Source organism: Eubalaena glacialis, chromosome 1 (assembly GCF_028564815.1).
Source record: "Eubalaena glacialis isolate mEubGla1 chromosome 1, mEubGla1.1.hap2.+ XY, whole genome shotgun sequence".
Classification (NCBI taxonomy): domain Eukaryota; kingdom Metazoa; phylum Chordata; class Mammalia; order Artiodactyla; family Balaenidae; genus Eubalaena; species Eubalaena glacialis.
This window is the reverse complement of record NC_083716.1, coordinates 91129736-91149609: the sequence shown is the minus strand read 5'-3', so window position 1 is coordinate 91149609 and position 19874 is coordinate 91129736. Positions and strand designations below refer to the sequence as shown.

The following is a 19874-nucleotide window of genomic DNA, read 5'->3' as shown; positions in this document are numbered from 1 at the left end:
GATGTGAAAACGTAGAAAAACAAACACCCTCAAACGAACATTTACAATGCAGTTTCCATATACTTCTTTCATTAATATACTTAATGTTTTACAACAATTTACATTTGTTTTCATTTATTTTCTAACAGCTTTGGCACTTTTATGGAATAAAATGGATTTCCCTAAATGGAGCCCTACTTTATAAAAGTAAATATACAGGGTACGGCCTATAATGGTTTAATCTGTGATTATTTCCTGGGAACCAGTCAGGTCCAAGGTCAGAGACCTTGCACAGAGAGGAGCCTGGGAGAGCAGACAACAAAACACTAAGCTCACTGATGTGACATTTTATCTTCACATGGAGGCTTTCAGGTGATTTAAATTTCTTTTTGCTTATCTTCTAGATCAGGGGTCCCCAACCCTGGGCCACGGACCACTACCAGTCCGTGACCTGTTAGGAACCAGGCCGCACAGCAGGAGATGAGCGGTGGGTGAGCGAGCAAAGCTTCATCTGTATTCACAGCCGCTCCCCATCGCTCGCATTACCACCTGAGCTCCACCTCCTATCAGATCAGCGGCAGCATTAGATTCTCACAGGAGTGCGAACCCTACTGTGGACTGCACATGCGAGGGATCTAGGTGGCACGCTCCTTATGAGCATCTAATGCCTGATGATCCGAGGTGGAACTGAGGTGGTGATGCTAGCACTGGGGAGCAGCTGCAGATACAGATTATCGTTAGCAGAGAGGTTTGACTGCATAATAAATCAATTGCTTGCAGACTCATATCAAAACCCTATCAGTGAGTGGCAAGTGACAATTAAGCTGCATCTGTAATAATAATAGAAATAAAGTGCACAATAAATGTAATGTGCTTGAATTTTAATCCATGATATAAAATGTTACCCAAGACACAATTAAACACCTTGTATAAGAAAATAAAATATAATGATCAAATTCAATTTTGTAACTATTTCTATGCCACAAAGAGATTTCCCTCAGATCCAACCTTGTGATTGTATTTGTTTGCTTTCTGAGAACTATACCATAGTAGTAAACCATGAAGAAAACAAGTAAAGCTTGTTAAGATGACTGTCACAGATGTACTGTTTACTAATTCAAAGAACACTGAGTTCATTCATTCACTGAATTCATTTTATTCATTAATAAATTCCCTTACGTAGAATGAAATGTAACACTCCATGCTTATCATGAAATAGTGGTTTCTTCCAGTATAATCAGGAAACTAATCCATACTTAGGACACGAGAAAACTTCCATTTTAATCACATCAACATTGTTACTTCTTAGGTTCTGGCATTATCAATGTAGAAAAGTACTTTTTCTTGAGGCAACAGCAAATTAATGGTGCTGATATGAAATACGACAAATCCAATGGCGTCAGCATTGCTTGAGGAATTTTCAGAAATTTAGGTGAATAAAACTATAACCACAAATAAAAGGAAGATGGTTAGTTATGTCCTCTTTTCAGAAGAGTGACAAGCTCTTAAGGTTTCTTCATCTTCTGCAGAATAGCAAGAACATATAAGCTTCCTTCAAATGTTTTAAGGTAGAAAATTAGTTATATTAATAATTTTGGAATTTTGCCTCATTGAATGAAATTTCAAAACTAAGTAACTGATAAAAAGCTGTAAAATTTGGCTAGGAATTATAAACTCTTAAAAGATAATTTTCAAGATACATGCCTCAGACAACATAAGTGTAAAATTCATTTTTACATCCTTCTTGATAATACCTGGCAGTTCATGCCTGGCTTCCCAAATTCACAGAAACAAATATGTAAATAATGAAATCAGAAGTTCTCATATTCAAAGGATGGGGCCTCTTCCCTTTTCACAACTCATCAGGTTCTCACGTGCCAAAAACGTTGAAAATGCACACATCCAAACACAGTCTCAGCCCAGAGGAACACATGTCCCTGAACTTTCACACCTCTGAAGACAGAGGAGATGGGGAATATACATTACAGAGCCCTCCTCACCATGTGACGTTAACTATTTCTGTGTGTGTGTATATATATATGTACATATATATATATACATATATATATATATAGATACACACACATATATATATATGTCAGGTTTGCTTTATGAGATTATCAGGATAAAATAAAGGGTTAGATTTTCACCTTCTATTATGCTACCTGGTAAAATGATACCCAAAGTAGGTAGAGTACTACCAAGAGATTACACAGTGATTGGTAAAGTGGCCTAAAATAATTAGGCTCGCTATTTATAATTCCCTTTTAAAAGTTGTCATTTGACAATAGCTTCAATTTATAATAGCAGATAAAAGAAAGTGAGGTGCCAGGCTATATTAATCAAAATATTCCAAGATAAAAGTACAAAACCTGAAAAAAACTTCAGTGAGCTTGACATTTAGAAAGTTACAATTATTAAAACTCTGAATAAAAAGGTCTTGAGAACAGGTCGATCTCAAAACAATATTTTACAATCTTTGGAAAAAATAGGCAGATTTCAAATAACTTGAAGTATGATTTACAGATTTCATACAGCCTGGGTTTTTAAAAATTTTTTTTCCTGCAGTGCTGCTTTGCTTTAAAGTGTCTCATATTAAGTTTACCAATAATTGCTTCTTTATGCTGAAATAAAACTCTGTTTATTCATTAATTTCCTGTATATCCCGTCTGGTTTCGAAAGCAGTTCTTCGTGTCTCCCACACTCGGTGATCTTCCCCTGGTCAAGGACAGCTACCATATCGGCATTCTTAATGGTGGACAGGCGATGGGCGATGATGAACACCGTCCTTCCTTCCATCAGGCGATCCAGAGCTTGCTGAACGAGGCACTCGTTTTCAGCATCCAGTGCGCTAAATACGAGAGCCCCCAGGAAAGCAAAGACGTCAGGGCCACGCACGCTGTTCACAGGAGAGCCCCCAGGAAAGCAAAGACGTCAGGGCCACGCACGCTGTTCACGCGTGTATTTCCCGGTACATGTACACTGGCCCCTCCTTAGCAGCCAATTTTCACTGTGATCAAAATTGCAACTTCTTGGGTCAACTATCTATATTTTATGTTATAAAGTTACTATAAAAAAAAGAAGCTTTGGACCCTTGATCTCCATAGAACTACTGCCATGTAAGTTAAAAGCATTTTGCACAGTTGCTGATTGGTGATCAGGGATTCATCACAAATGTCTGAACTGGAACTAGAACCCTCAACTCATGACTCAGCCTGCTCACTGCCTCCCAACTGTCATGATTAATTCAGACCCCGTGACTTTAAAGTGTAAGGCATTCTCAGCCGTATCACTTGAAGTACAGAATAAAAGTTTGTGATAGAGGAAGAATTTGGTTTAATCCAATTACACATTAAGAAAGCCTCACCTGGTTGCTTCATCTAGGAGAAGAATTCTGGGATTCTGAAGAAGGAAAAACATTAAAAGGAAAAGAAAACATAATTTTATTAGAAAAACACAAACTCTCAGTAATAAAACGAAATAAAGTACTGATACATGATACAACATGGATGACCCTTGAAAACATTCAGCTGAGCGAGAGGAGCCAGACACAAAAGTCCACCTCGTGTGTGATTCCACTTAGGAAATCACACAGGAAATGTCTACAACAGGCACCTCTGCAGGGGCAGAGTCGTTACCTGGGACTGGGGTCAATGGGGAAATAAGGCAGGGTGGTGTGTGGACGCTATTTTGGGGGTGATGAAAATGTTCTAAAATTGATTATGGTGATGGATGCACAACTCTGAATACGCTAACACTGAACTGTACGCTTTCCATGGGTGAACTGCAGAGTGTGTGAATTCTATCACAATAAAGCTGCTACAAAAGAAGAAAAACAAGCTCATAAGTGTCTGAGATAAGCTCATAAACGGAAGATTTAGACATGATTTTAAACCATGATCACAGTGATCAATGAACCGGATAGTCTTCATAGTGCAGTTTTAACCTGCTGGTGCATCAACTAACAGTATGAAGTGGGGCTCTAAAGTGAGTCAGATGGAGTCTGGACTCTCAAGGTCCTGCTTATAGTTTAGCTAGCAGTAGTACACACAGAACTGAGAAACACATAAATTCTAGCTTTGTCTAGGAATCTATCCGTAAGGAGTGAAAACATGCCCACACAAAAGCTTGTACACTATTCATTCGGAACAGTGCTATTCACAACAGCCCTAAACCGGAAACAACCCAAAAGTTCACTAACATTTGTGTGATAAACAAATTGTGGTCTGTCCATACAAAGGAATGGAAAGGAATAAAGTACTGATATAGGCTACAACATGGAGGAACCTCAAAAACTACACTAGTGAAAGAGGCTAGAAGCAGGAGACCGCATCTTGTCTGATTCCATTTATCTGAAATGTCCAGAAAGGCAAATCTAGACAAACAGAAAGTAGATTAGTGGCAGGCTGGGGCTGGGAAGGCAGAAAGGTTGCAAAAGGGTATCAGGGTGATAGAAATGTTCTAAAATTGGATTGTGTGATGGGAGCACAACTCTCTAAATTTACTAAAAGTCACTGAAAAGTACATTTAAAACTGGTCAATCTTATGATATGTAAATCATGCTTCAATAAAGCTGTTTTTTTAAAAAAAAAATCACCTCTAAATCTGAGGAGAATAGTTATATAACAAAGGAGAAGGCCATCATTTCCTAAAAAATACAATGTCTATGATTTTCAGCTTTTCCCTCTCCTCTTAGGAGTCTTGTGTAAGTATTTCAGGTCTGTACTATTCAGTTTAGCAGGTGATTACAGATTATACAAGTAAGCATACTTGTATTATTTTGGTATTTTGATATAATCACTACTCCACCAGTTAGACTGTCTGCTTCTTTCATTTTATTATTTCTTTGTACTGAAGTATAGTTGATATACCATGCTGTGCTAATCTCTGCTGCATAGCAAAGTGACTCAGTTACACACATAGAGACGTTCTTTTTTTAAAATATTCTGTATGCTTCTTGATGGAAGATCCGTGTGTTAAACTGTTCTCCCTCTGGCTCCTAATACTCAGGAAACACTTGCTAAATTTGGACCACAGGTACTCAGTGGAATTCCCAACTCATCTTTCACCAGAACTGTCAACCATATACCCACCCGCCCCTTCCCAAGAAAAAGGAAGAAGAAGAAAAGTTGCACATTACAAATTACAAGGTCCCTGATTAAGAACAATGCCAACCCCCGCCGAGAGGCTTCGGGCTTACCTTAAGCAGAGCACGGGCAATTGCAATTCGTTGTTTCTGCCCACCTGACAATGACAATATATACATTTTTAAATTGAAGGCCTTAACAAAAATTCTTGGTAATAGGCTTTTCTGATGAGCCATATGACAATTTGAAGGTAGTTTCTCCCAGTCATAGTTGAGATAGGTGCGAGAACAGAAACCTATGTTTTAAATATTATAATGTTTCCTCATCTATCTCAAGATTAATAATAACAACAATTATTATCATGGCTAACACTGAGGAATTCCTACGTCCCAGGCATTTCCTAAATGCATTACATGTATTATTTCATTTCATCTCAAAAACAAGCCTTTGAAGTAGATCCTATAATGATTCTCTTTTTACAGGTGAAAAGCTGAGGCACAAATATCCTGCGACAGGCCTCACAGCTGGTCAGCGGCAGAGCCGAGGTCTGAACAGTGGGGTGCGCTTTTAACCACACACGTGCCGCGCCCCCCAAGACAGCACCTCTTGTAGCAGGAAACAAACGGGCAACTCGAGAAAGTTAGAGGTTTCCGAGCAGTACGTGAGATGGACGGGGCGAAAGGAGCTGGGACTGCTAACTCCACTGTCCGCCCAGAACACCACTCCATACTTCCACTCTCACACTGTTTTCTTTTTCCTGCCCCAGGGAACAACCGACACATGCGGTACTTTGTGCGTGTATGAAACTGGGGGCAACAGAGAGAGTATGCCATTCTAGCCAGCCCCCTTTGTAAAACTCATATTCTACTAAACGCAAGGGGGGCGGTGTGGGGGAAGGGTGGAAGGGACAGACAGATGACAATTCCCCTCCTCATCCCTGTTCCACCCCACCCTCTCCTTTCCCCCAGGGACGCTCTCCTAAGTTACAACTGGTGAAGTCTCAGAGCAGGACTCAGCTCACTCCTCCCAACTTAGTTCATGTTAGGAAACTCAATTCCACTTTTGGTGATGAAAACATTCCTTTTTGGTTGATGTTACTGGCTGAACCTACTTATTATTTCATCTAAGACAAGTTAATCATTTAAACTGAAATGGGTGGCGCTGCTAAAAGCTGTCCTCAACCAGGCAACCCCACCCTCACGATGAGGGAAGGAGGAAAAACCCTTCCTTTCCGGATTCTCTGGTTGGTGGGGGTCTGGGTGCTCGGTGTGTGTGAGCTGCCCCAGCAAGGGCTCTGGGCAGCTCTGAAAACCCCAGTGCCAATGAGCACACGGGGGGCCTACTGCTAGATGCCCACCCTTCCTCCAGGGTAGATTGAAACCTTTGGTTATTTCACTGGGAGATAGAGCTTGAGAATCCTGGTCAAAGGGAAGGACATGCAGCACCTGTTCCAAGGGAGCAGGTGCTGTGCTCATGGCACAGAGCACAGGTAGCTCCCAACCCCACTCCTCCATCTCGGTAAAGCTTACACTGGCGTCCTGCCCAAGGACACGTCTGTTCCAGGGACGCAGTAGCGGTTCTACTCCCGGAACTTCTCCAATCTATCAAAAACCCCGGAACTTCCCCAATCTATCAAAAACCCCAGAGCTTCCCCAATCTATCAAAAAACATTTTTTCATCTACTGCCTATCGTTTAAACAAATCATACACAACAAACTTAAAACGTTTTTGCATTAAACTGTCTGTAGTCTAAGTTCAAGCAAAAAGTTTAGCACTGGAAAGGACTCCTGCTCCAGTCCAACCTGGCAGCCTTCACTCTGACATGGAGGCCTCCATCCCTTGCTCGGACACATCCAGTGACAGAGCTCGTCGTGAAAGGAAGTACAGTTGAACATTTGTAATAAAAAAAATCTGTGTTTAACGAAAAATTTACTCCTCTATTCATTGGTCCCACTTCTGCACTCGAAAGCAACAGAACTGTTTTCTCTTTCCCTCCTGGAAACACCGCCCCCAAGGGCGATCTGACCTGCAGGGTGAGCCGACACCACGGGCCAGATGGTGCCACAGCCCTGCGAGCCCCCATTCGTCCAGGACGGGGCAGAGCGGACTCCACCTGGGCCAGGTCTGGACCAGGGCCTGTCTGTGCACAGCCTCAAGCTGAGAATGGTTTTTATGTTTTAAAAGAGTCGTTAAAAAATAATAATAAGACTGTGACAGAGACCACATGTGACGCACAAACCTAAATCATCTACTCTCTGGCCCTTTACAGAAAAGTCTGTAAGTCCTGGGTCTATATGTAACCTACGAAGTGGGGAATAAGGAGCTCCCTCAGCTGCACGTCTGCCCTGATTCAGTCTCTGCCTCCCTGGACAAGTCATCCTGCCATCCGCGGTATCTGTCTTATTTTCTACAATTTTCAAGGATCTCGAGTTGCAAAACGTATCTTTTCTGGGATGAGAGAAAGCTGCTGTGGCTGAGTACTAGCCAGTGGGACACCAGTGGGAATCTGGAAGCACCTCTGGGGTAGAAAGTGAAAGGCACTGGGGAGTTGTCCACATACAAAAGAGATGTGAGAAAATGAAAAAGGTTAATTTCATAAACTCTAAGGACAAAAGCCTAATTAGAAAATAACACTGCGACAGGAAATGTTTAGAGAGAGTTTGCCGCAAAGGGGTAACAAAAAGGTACCTGAGAGGAGAATGCCCTTTTCTCCGACCACAGTGTTGAACCCTTGAGGGAAATGTCGGATGAAAGCAGCTGCATTGGCTACACCAGCCACTTTCTCTACCTGCTCGGCTGTCACCGAGGAGGGGTCGTCTGCACCATAGGCAATGTTCTCCGCAATTGAGCAAGAAAACAAAATTGGTTCCTACACATTGGAAATAAAACGTATTTATTGCAAATTGCAACAGTCTAGTAAATACAGTGGAGCTTAGTACAATACTTACAGCTAAGATGCTAAACGGTTCCCAGAGAATATATACTGTTTTTCTGGTTCATTCTCCATAAATATACCCCGTGGGCGATTAAAAAATGCATGCATTAGCACAAGCAGGACTGCCTTTATCACCTGTAGGTCCCCCACTGCAGGCCATGGGGTCCCACAGTAGCCACCTGCGAGCGTCCGGCACACAGCAGGCGCTCTGTAAACGCAAGCCCCTCTCCCCGAGGAGGACCCAGAGCCCGTCTGCATTCTCCAGCCGCCTGCCGTCCAAGGGCAATGGGAGAATCCATTTCTATCTATCACTTTTTGAAATACACAGAGCAGGCGGGAACGTGGCATTTGGACAGAGCCATTCTGTGGAATAGTCCTAAAAAGCAAATGAACTCCCAGCTTCTTTCTCCCTCCCTATAAGGCTGTGGCACTGCCGTTACCCTTGCACCACCGAGCCAAGCCCCCCGTCACTGCCCCCGACCAGTGGAGTGGTGCTGAGGGAAGGCTCATTAGTGGAAGAGGCTCAGGAGTTGGGGTGCTTGGGTTTGCCTGCTGTGCACGAAGCTTGGTGATAAAAATACCAATAGCTGTGTCAAAATCCCCCTGCACCGAGTGGTCTTGTGAAAACAGCCTCGTCAAAGAGGCCGCATGACATCAAGGTTCTTGAAATCTGCAGCCTCTTTGCAAGGAGACCCTGGCTCTGGCCACAGTCTTTGCTTGCTTGTCTCTGAAACCCATTATGCAAAACAGTAGAACGGCTAGTAATGAAAATGAGAATTGAAGAAGAGCCAGTAGAAGCGAAAAAGTTGTATCTTTTTCTCCCCAGTCTTCTTCTAGACTACCTGCATTACAAAGTAATGCCAGTCCCCAGCTTCTGATAAAGTCAATGCTTCGAGTGGTTAAAATGTTTAAGGTTTTCAGGAAACAGCACTATTTACAAACCTAAACAACCTGCCCTGGAGATTGGTTTCATACATCTGGAAAACTTCCATTCCTTTTCTTTTGAAAGGTTCAAGACCAAGAAAAAAGCAAATGACAAAAGCAATTTTAAAAGAAAATGTAATAAAAATGGAGCCCTCCCCTCCTACCTGACTCACTGTCCCAATCTTGGATCTCAGCCAGACTGGATTTAGCTGACGGATGTCACGGCCATCAAGACTGATCGTTCCTTGCAGAGAAGAAGGAAAGAGTCACTGGGTGTCATGGGGCCAATGACTGATGTAAACACAGAAAGGATCTGGTGTGAAAATTCCAGACTCAGTTTTTTAAAGATCAGATACTCAAAATCTCCAAACAGAATCTAAAACCAACGTATTTTAGGGAATTTCAGAGCTAAAAGGGACTTTTCTGGATCGTCCACGCCTACTGTCTCCCTGCAGTGGTTAGATGACTAAGCCCACCTAGCTCATCCATCCAGCTTGCCTTCCCGAGTAAGCATAGCTGGAGAGTCTGCCGTCTGCAACTAAGACTCTGTTTGACACGGTGGCAGAGTGTTTCAACAGTCAGATGTAACTCTGTGACCTCAGCTGACAGAATTACCTCTACACCTTGAGGGAACGCAATCATGCTTCCCGATTACAATGACAGTGACCAACACAAGAAATCCCATTCCTTCTCAGTTAGGTGTGTGGCATTATACAAGCCAGCTGTAAACTTTCATAAACCTACAAAAACCTGAGGTCTTGACTTAAAAAGTGTAAGTGTTCTACAGGCTACACAAGGCAGGAATGTAAGTGTAGTTGCTTTTCTCCTTGATTTATTCACTGTGATGAAGAAACTAGAGACTTAGTATTTTGACTTGATTTGCATCCCCCTCACTAGGATTTTTCTAAACTCAGAATTTTACAGCAAGTAGAGGGTAAACCAAGGCAGTGATTCCAGAGGCAAACAGTGTAGAATACCCATTTTAACGCGCTTGGTGGTTCTGTGGGTCAGGATCTGTGAGTCAGATAATTACCTGGCACATAACCAGCTCTCACACTGTTGTAACCAAAAAGACCATAAGACATACTCTATAAATTCATGGTTTTATTTTATACCAACAATTGTTTTCTTGCTGAGAAATACCATTTTTTTAAAATATTTATTTATTTAATTTTATTTTGGCTGCGTTGGGTCTTAGTTGCGGCATGCGGACTCTCAGTTGCGACATGCATGTGGGATCTAGTTCCCCGACCAGGGATCGAACCCGGGCCCCCTGCAGTGGGAGCGCAGAGTCTTAGCCACTAGACCACCAGGGAAGTCCCCATCATTGTTTTCTTAATCCAAAAACAGACTATCTTCTCCGAGCTCTGATACAAAGAAGGATGTCAACTCTGTAACTGTGTGTGGTGATGTATGTTAACCTGACACACTGTGGTGGTCATTTCACAGTACATACGTATATTGAATCATTACGCTATACACTTGAAACTCATATGTTGTATGTCAACTGTATATTTTAAAAAGATATAAAGAAGTAAAATAATGTGTTCTTTGCTCTGAAAGCTGCTATAATCCAGTTAAAAATTTTAAAAAAAACCTGAATGAGAAAAATCCATAAGAAAATCTCTACTACCGCAAGAAAGCTTCAACGGAGCAGCGGCCCAGAAGTGACTCAGTGATGGCCACGTGCCCTGTCTGCACACCAGCCCCAGGCAGGAGGACCGGAGGGCTTCAGGGAGAGCCCGGGCTCCCGCACAAGCTCAGGGCCGGCACAGATAGCACTAACTCATGGTGCTGCCATGGCCGGTGGTGCTCAGCAGCCCCGAGGCACCTTCTTGGAGCCCCTCTCCCGGTGGAGGAAGCACCACAAGGGAGACGAGGAGGTGGGGTTCAGGAAGTCACTCTGGACCTGAGTGGCGAACACAAGGTATACAATGTGCCCGACGGGCCCTCTGTACGAGCTGCCATAGCCCGAAAAGTGAATCCTCTGTTTGGGATTTCCTTCCTGGGAACAAACCCTCTGCGTTCAGAACTCGTTCAGAACTGGCGCACTGCACGGCCCCTGCGTAATCTGATCCTCTCTGGGGGCTCAGGAGAGGCCTCCCGTCCTACAACGTGCTCAGCCACTCACCAGCGCTGGGGTCGTACAACCTCAGCAGGAGAGAAATCACTGTTGATTTGCCAGAACCACTTGGGCCAACCAGCGCTGTGATGGATCCTGCTGGGATAGAAAGGCTGAAATCCTGGAATATGGGCACCTCTGGGCGAGCTGGATAGGCGAAATGCACGTTCTTGAACTCCAAAGCGCCCTGGAAGCTCTTCTCGTTTAAAATGGCCCCCTCTGCAAGGGAAGATGGAGCGCCAATCACCCAGGGCAAAGCTCAGGCTCACAGCGGAGCCCAGTGCCCGCCTGTCTGACTGCAGACGCGGCCCAGCATGGCGAATCCTGGAGTCTGGGCTCTTCCCGGGCAAGTCAGGAGGAGGCCTCCGACCAGCGCTTCCCTGAACCCGCTCTGCACCGGCAGTACGCCCATACGCCCGCCACCTTGCTGGAGTCTCACAGCCCTGAGAGGCAGAAGTCCCCATCCCAGTCTTACTGACAGGACGCCGAGGTGAAGAGGAGCCAGCCTGCCCGTGCCAACCGAGTCGGGGATGGAGCTTCCAGCCCGGGAGCCATCCGGGCGAGCCCAGTGGCCTTCTCCCTGTATGCTGCCTCTGCGGTTCCCTTGTCTAGGGTTTACCTCACCTTCTCTAAATAAATGTTTTGAGAGGATGATGATGAATAGGCGGGCGCTTCACAACAGCCCCAGAGCTAGAGGGGGGTCAGAGGTCTGCTCTGTCCTGTGTAACCTTGCTCCTGACTTGGGAGAAGGGGCTCAATCTCTCCCAGCTGGGCTCACTTCTCCCAGCCTGTCATAGTGGAGAATACTGGGCGTTCACTACTGACCTGGGGCCAACCGCCAGTACCTAGGGATCAGCGAGCAGCTGGCAGTGGTTGCCGCTCACAGCCCCGTCCCCCGAGCCCTTGGCTGGCTGGCCCAGGCCGCACAGCTGCCCCGAGCGAGCGCCGGCTTCCCGGGAAGCAGCTGGTGAAGGAGACAGCTCCAGCCAATCAGTGCCAGGATCCTCCGCCCCACCCCCGAAGCCAGGCAACTCCGAGGCTTTTATACATGTGATCCCTCTTCCTGTCCTCCCCCCCCACCCCACCCCCGCCCGCCCACACAAACGTCCAAAGCACCAAGGAAGACAAGCCTGGGGCACTGGCCGGGCCCTTCCTATCTGCACCCCTGAGCTGCACTCACTTCTACCCTGCTGTCTGTGGTAGCAAATCGCCTGCAGGGAGGTAAACAGTGGCTGCACGCTTTGTGGTCAGTCCCCACGCCTCCAGGGACGCCCTGGGGCCCCATGACAGCGCCCAGCAGCTGTCCTTCCTCACCGCCCACCCCACTGATGGCCCTGTCCCTGCCACACGCAAGGGACAGCGTCCCGCTCACGTTCGTCCATCCCAAGTGGGGCAGGACGCTGGTGTCACGGTCCGAAACCACATTTGTTTAATCCCAGCCAAGAGGAGCAAACCCATTTCAGACCCACCATTGAAAGGCAGCTCCGGCTCTCTCTCGAGGAGCTCCCAGAGGCGGCCCCCGGCACCCAGTCCCTTCATCAGCTCTGAGTAGAAGGCGCTCAGACCTGAGAACGAGAAGCAAAGGCACACGTCTATCACCAGAACCAGGAAACGGCCCTCTGCTACTCCCAGCCCTCTGGGAGCAGTAACCACACCTGCTTTTAATATAAAGTCTGATTTGAAGCAGCTACCTGGGAATCCATCAGAACTCCCTCGGTCTCATACCCTTGTGTTCCTTCAGTTTCTCCTCCTCCAATTTCATTATTTCTAATACGGATTTAATGTTTGGTCAGATCAGGGAATTTATAAATACATATAGTCATACTAATCAACCACTGAATTAAAATCACAATGTTACATAAAAGTCTACCTACTCAGAAACATGGCAATATAAATAAAATATAATGCTTATCCCATACTTATAAGGAATTTAAGGTACCCCAATATTCATTAAAAAGACATATCCACATAATCAAACCCTCCTTTCAGACACTCAACAAATACAACTTTTACCAGGCTAAAAACTGAAAAGAAATTTGGCAATGTTAAATACTCCAACCTCTTCTTAAAGTCACCTTTGAACTATGATTTAATTAATGACTTAAACTCCAAGTACACTCCATGTCAACTGCCAGAACATATACTTGTAACACTTTCCCTCAGTAAGGATGTTGAAAAAATGCAATTCAAATATTCTGTCTAAGGTATACAGTTATTTATACAAGATACGGTGGATTAAAACCTTCAGGTTAAATTAAGAATGCATTGGTCAGAAACAGAGCCACATACATATAGTCAGTTGATCTTTGACAAATGAGCAAATGCAATTCAATGAAGAAAGGGTAGACTTTTCAACAAATGGTGCTGGAACAACCAGACATCCATGTGCAAAAAATGATTCAGGACGCAGACCTTACACCTTTCACAAAAATTAACTCAAAGTGGTCTAAACGTAAAACGCCAAACTATAAAACTCTGAGGAGATAACATAAGAGAAAAACATACACGACCTTGTGTTCAGCAATGACTTTTTAAGTATCATATCAAAAGCACAATCCACGAAAGAAAAAATTAAGGAAGTTAGAGTTCATTAAAATTAAAAACTTCTGCTCTGTGAAAGACACTGTCAAGAGAATGAGAAGACGGGCCACAGTCTGGGAGAAATTATTTGCAAAAGACACATCTGACAAAGGACTGGTATCCAAAATACAGTAGTTCCCCCTTATCCGCGGGGGATACGTTCCACAACCCCCGTGGATGCCTGAAACCGTGGAGCCCCATATATACTACAGCTGACCCTTGAGCAACACAGGGGTTAGGGGCGCCAACCCCCTCGCATGTGAAAATCCATGTATAACTTTGTAGTAGGCCCTCCGTAACTGCATCCGTGGATTGTGTAGTACTACAGTACGTTATTTATTGAAAAAAAAAATCTGTATAAGTGGACCCTCACAGTTCAAACCCGTGTTGTTCAAGGGTCAACTGTATTTTTTTCCTACATACACATACTTAAGATAAAGTTTAATTTATAAAGTAAGAGTAACATTAATAATAAAATAGAATTATAACAATATACTGTAACAAGTCATGTGAACGTGGTCTCTCTCAAAGTATCTTGTACAAATCAAATGCCTTTTCCATCTTAACTAAGCAGTGTGGTGTAACTTTTGCAGTCTGAGGTGCGACAGCAACACTAGCACGAATTTCTTTTTCCTTCTTCACAATTTCATGACTAGAAGACTCATTCTCACCATAGATCTCAGTAACCTCAGCATATGATTTTTTTCTTTCTTCATGAAATCAAGAACTTTCACCCTTTCACTTAAAGGAAGCACTGCGTGGCTTCTCTTCGGCATACCTGAATCGCCAGCATCACCACTCTTGCAATTGGGGGCCATTATTAAGTGAAACAAGGGTCACATCAACACAAGCACTGCAGTACTACACAGTGCATCTGATCACCGAGACGGCTACCAAAAGACTAACGGGTGAGATGTGCTGGACAAAGCGATGGCCCATGTCCCAGGCAGGACAGCGTGAGATTTCACCATGCTACTCAGAATGGTGTGCAATTTAAAATTTATGACTTATTTCTGGAATTTTCCATTTAATATTTTCAGACTGCAGTTGACCACAAGTAACTGAAACTACAGAAAGTGAAACCGAGGATAAGGGGAGACTATTGTATACAAAGAATTCTTAAAACTCAACAATAAGAAAACAAACAGCCAATTAAAAAATGGACAAACAGACATCTCACCAAAGAAGATACACCCATGGCAAATAAATATATAAAAGGATACTCTGCATCACGTCACCAGGGAAAAAAGTAAATTATGACAACAACGAACCTATCAGAACAGCAAAAATCCAAAATTCTAACACCACCAAATGCTGGTGAGGATGTGGAGCAACAGGAACTCTATTCACTGCTGGAGGGAATGCAACATGGTGCAGCCACTTTGAAAGAATGTTTGGCGATTTCTTACAACACTACACATACTCTTACCATATGCAATCTAGCAATCGTGCTCCTTTGTGCTTACCCCAAGGAGATGAAAACTTACATCCACACAACAACCTGCACACAAATGTTTACAGCAGCTTTATTCATAATTGCCAAAACTTGGAAGCAACAAAGATGTCCTTTCAATGGATAAACTGTGGTCCATCCAGACAACATTAAAAAGAAAAGAGCTATTGAGCCATGAGAAGACATGGAGGGACCTTCAATGCCTACTACTAAGTGAAGGAAGCTAAGGTGAAAAGGCTCCACACTGCATGATTTCAACAATACGACATCTGGAAAAGGCAAAGCTGTGGAGACAGTAAAAAAAATCAGTGGTTGCCAGGGGTTGGCGGGAAGGAAGGATGAATAGGCAGAGCACAGAGGATTTTTAGGGTAGTGACACTACTCTGTATGATACTACAGTGGTGGATACATGCCATTATACATTTGTCCAGACCCACAGAACGTACAACACTAAAAGTGACCCCCTAAGGTAGACTCTGGACCTAGGTGATAACGTGTCGGTGTATGTTCATCAATTATAACAAATGCACCATCTGGTGGGGATGCTGATAAATGGGGGAGTCTGTGCACGGGGGGTGGGGGGACTATGGGACTCTCCGTACTTTCTGCTCAACTTCGTTGTGAACCTAAAACTGCTCTTTTTTTTTGGCTCTGTTGGGTCTTCGTTGCTGTGCGGGCTTTCTCCAGTTGCGGCGAGCGGGGGCTACTCTTGGTTGTGGTGCGCGGGCTTCTCATTGCGGTGGCTTCTCTTGTTGCAGAGCACAGGCTCTAGAGCTCAGGCTCAGTAGTTGTGGTTCGTGCGCTCAGTAGTTGTGGCTCGCGGGCTCTAGAGCGCAGGCTCAGGAGTTGTGGCACACGGGCTTAGCTGCTCCATGGCATGTGGGATCTTCCCGGACCAGGGCTCGAACCCGTGTCCCCTGCATTGGCAGGCGGATTCTTAACCACTGTGCCCCCAGGAAAGCCCCTAAAACTGCTCTTTTGAGAAGTCTATTAATTGGAAGGAAGGAAGGAAGGAAGGAAGGAAGGAAGGAAGGAAGGATGGAAAAGTCAAGGGAAAGAGTCGGAAGTAGTTCACAACATAGTAAAGAGTTTAGACTCTGGAAAACAGAAACAAAGACAAAATGGCCCTGGATAAACAAAATGTGGTCTATCCATACAATCGAATATTATTCAACCACAAAAAGGAATGAAGTACATGCTACAATGTGGGTGAACTTTGAAAACATGCGAAGGGAAAGAAGCCAAACACACAAGGCCACAAACTATATAATTCCATGCACGTGAAATATCCGGAATAAGTAAATACATACAGATAGAAAGCAAACTGGTTGCTAGGGGCTGGGGAGCGGGGTATAGACTGCTTGATGAGTATGGGTCTTTCTTCGAGGTGAGGAAAATACTTTGGAACTAAACAGAGGTAGTGGTTGCACAACACTGTGAATGTACTAAATGCCACTGAGCTGTACATTTAAAAATGATTAAGTTTGTGTTACGTGAATTTCACCTCAATAAAAATGTAAGAAAAAAAGATATTGGGTTCGATGGGAAGATGTAAGAGCCTTCTCTGGTATAAAATAAACAAGCATGTTTTCCTTCAAATAGCACCTCTGACCCTCTCACAACAGAGAATAAATGTGGAATTTATTGTGGGTTTTTTTTTTTCAGTAGAATCTGTTCTAAGCAGGAACCAACATATAAAAATTCTGATTTATTTAATAAACAAAACAGGATTTCTTGATCGCAGATTCATCACAGAATCACTCTAAACAGTGAGCTTCACAAAAACATTTAAAACCCAACTCAACCTGTAACAGGTCCCTACAGTCCTGCCCACACTTCGCTCCTCTCTCCACCGCCAGACGGCGGGAACCATCAACCAGAGCCGGGGGGTGGCCTGTGGCTCAGGAGGCCGAGCCCCCCGAAATCTCAAGCACAAAGCCTCAGCAGCACATCTGTGACCAGGGGAGGTAACTGACTCCCAGGGGACGGGAACTGTGTTTCCAACCAATTTCTGTGCAAGACACAGCTATGAACTTGGGACAAAAGGTAGGGCAGCAGAACACCCCAAAACAGAGGTAGCGTCTATCAGGTCAAGTACTGTGGAAAAAAGGAGGTGTCGGCAGAGGGACTAAGAAAGATCAAGACAAATGTGGCAGAAAACGTAAGATTCGGGGGGGCAGGAGGAAAGCTGACAGCGGTCAAGCGTGGACCGTGCACGGGAGGGCCACAGAGAGGGAAGGCGGCGGCAGACAAGTCCGCTCTGAGGGGGGACAGAAGGCTGAAAGGAACCCACCCACACGGGTGTGCGAGCCTACAGCCCGACAGGCCCAACCCAAGAGAGGAGAGAAAAGGGCAACACCGTCATTGCTCTGTCCTCCTGAACTGGCCCTCTTGCTTCCCACGTCACTCAGCACCCGAAGTGTCTTGATCAGGTTTGTCTTCAAGACCAGCCAGAGGAACTAAAATGCTATTTTTAAAGGGGTCTCTGGAAATCTCAGTCCAGAAAATATCCTCACTTGCCTGCGGATGTCTAAACAGAAGCCTATACCTTTAACCAGTAGAAAACCCTGAAACCCTGAAAACAAGAGTGTCGGTTGAGGTGACCCCATGGGATACCTGAGCTCCTTGAACCAGACTTCAATGTTTATCTAACCTTTCCATCTCTTTTCAAAGAGAAGAAGGAAAACAAAAAGCAGGAAATCATCTGCTCCCAGTTGGCTGGGGCCTCAGGAAAGCTACGGAAAAGAAAACCTCGCAGACTCCATGGATCTTGCTTCCCTTCACCCAGGAGTAGACAATGAAAGCTCATCTCTGAGAGATTCTTGACAAAAGCAAGCAACTGTGCTTCATGTACTTGATTGTTCACTAGTTTGAACTAGATTGTTCACTAGTTTTGAACATGGCTGACTTTGTACAGAAGGAACTTTACTCCCCACCAGTGACTTGCCCATCATGGAAGCATCACCACCAGAGGACGGGGGTTCCTGTACATGCCTGTTCACACCACCCTTCCTCCCCAGCATCCATCCTACGGTGAAAGGGAACAGGCTGCCCTACATGCAGCTGGAAAGAGCTCCAGTGAGACCCGGAGCTCCACCAGCTATGGGGGGCCTGCAAAACCCTGGAAATTCCCGACCCCAGGGAGGATCCCACTTGTATCTTTGCTCTTTCTTTCAAAGTCAAGTTGGAGTAACATTCTAGGAGAGGTTTCTGCAGTTAGTTAATTGATGAGAGGTGGAGTAATGGGAAAGTTAAGTTTTCATTTCAGAAATCCTATTTTTGATTTGTAATTCCCCAAGCCTATTTAAATTATATACCTCCAATGCTTAATCCAACCCAGAAAGCATACATTAGGAAGGAAGAGAGTTCACCCACTGTCATGTGGGCACTGCCCATCAGCAGCCCTCCTTTGTACAGGACAGAAAGCACGATCAGGTTCCCAGAGAGCCCGGTCTGTCAAAGGAAGAAAACACAGAAGTCAGGTGGGAACCAAAGACGCCAAATGCAAAAAGCATTCACATGGCCTATAATTCCCTTTATGCATTTCACCATCAAGCAAGATTTTTCCAAAATACTAAATAAGTTTTAATCTGAATTTAAAAATATTTTTGAAATATCACAATATTGAAGGAAATAATCTCATTAACACAGAAACCTAAACACTAAGCCACCCGTCAGATTCCTATTTTACTCAATCTAATCAATTTGCAAAGGAGAAAAATGATAGTAAGGAGGCCTTCCCTAACTGGAGGAAATCAGTACACTGTACCGTGATGGGCTGGGCAGGCTGCACTGAGAAGCTAGAGCCCTGCATCACGCTCACCTGCCCTGACCTGTGTGAGGTGCGTGGTCTCTGTAAGCGCTGCCTCCTTGGGCCTTCCTATCCGTTAAGTCACGGCATTTACTGAATCACCTCTAACGTTCTTTCCAGTTTGAACATATTATGAATTTGCCATCATGGTGATTTTCTAGTTCGGTGTCCTACCCGAGTTCACTGTGATCAACGTGATCAATTTTTTTATACTTCCTTCTTGAAATACACTGAGGTTATTTTGGTTAATCCTCAGTGGGTCTCAAACTGCCTGCATCAGAATGACCTGGGGCTAAAACACAGATTGCCAGCCCCATCCCAAGAGTTTCCAATTCAGGACATCCAGAGTGGAGCTGAGAATCTGTGTGCCTAACCAGTTCCCAGGTGAAGCTGACATGCCTGGTCTGGACCACACTCTGAGAATCAGTGCCCAATCCCACGCTGTCTTGGTCTCACCACTTTTCCTTTAATTACATATACTTGTTTTCCTCCTCCTTCACAAAAATATTTTAAGGATGGTAATTCTTACTCTTGAGGGAGAAGAGAAGTATTTTCTATGTATGGCAAGATTCACAGAATAAAAACCCCTCCCAATCAAAACGTCTACCCTTTTCACTCTTTCCAAAATGATCTACTTACTGCTCCAAAGAAGCCAGCCCGAGCAAATGCCTCTTTCCTTGCTAACTGCATCACATGGTCCACTTTGCTGGTGTATTTCTCTATTTCAGTCATTTCTTTCCCAAAAGCTCTAACAGTTCTTATATTTCCAATACGTTCCTCAGCTAGCTGGGAGAAATAATACATATATTTCGAGGGAGGCAAAATTAAAATGTGGTTCTCATTTTTAAGATACTATCAATAGAAAGCTGCTTATGATATGCAACTAAGTCAAAAATAGATTACAAAGCAGAGTATATGAACAATCCTGTTTTTGTAAACAAATATATATCTACACATAGACACATCATATATATAGGTAGATA

General features: G+C 44.3%; 1 protein-coding gene across 1 annotated transcript in view; it reads right to left on the bottom strand.

The window, feature by feature from the left end:
- Window positions 1-1328: 1328 nt before the first annotated feature.
- Window positions 1329-19874, bottom strand: part of ABCB10 (ATP binding cassette subfamily B member 10) — a 32649-nt gene continuing 14103 nt past the window's right edge. The window contains exons 5-13 of the mRNA XM_061182842.1: window positions 19531-19677; window positions 18398-18533; window positions 12517-12612; window positions 11057-11266; window positions 9090-9169; window positions 7755-7935; window positions 5180-5223; window positions 3347-3381; window positions 1329-2830 (exon numbers count right to left, since the gene is read on the bottom strand). Coding sequence (XP_061038825.1) covers window positions 2599-2830; window positions 3347-3381; window positions 5180-5223; window positions 7755-7935; window positions 9090-9169; window positions 11057-11266; window positions 12517-12612; window positions 18398-18533; window positions 19531-19677 — 1161 coding nt within the window. The 3' untranslated portion in view covers window positions 1329-2598. The remainder of the gene's footprint in view (window positions 2831-3346; window positions 3382-5179; window positions 5224-7754; window positions 7936-9089; window positions 9170-11056; window positions 11267-12516; window positions 12613-18397; window positions 18534-19530; window positions 19678-19874) is intronic.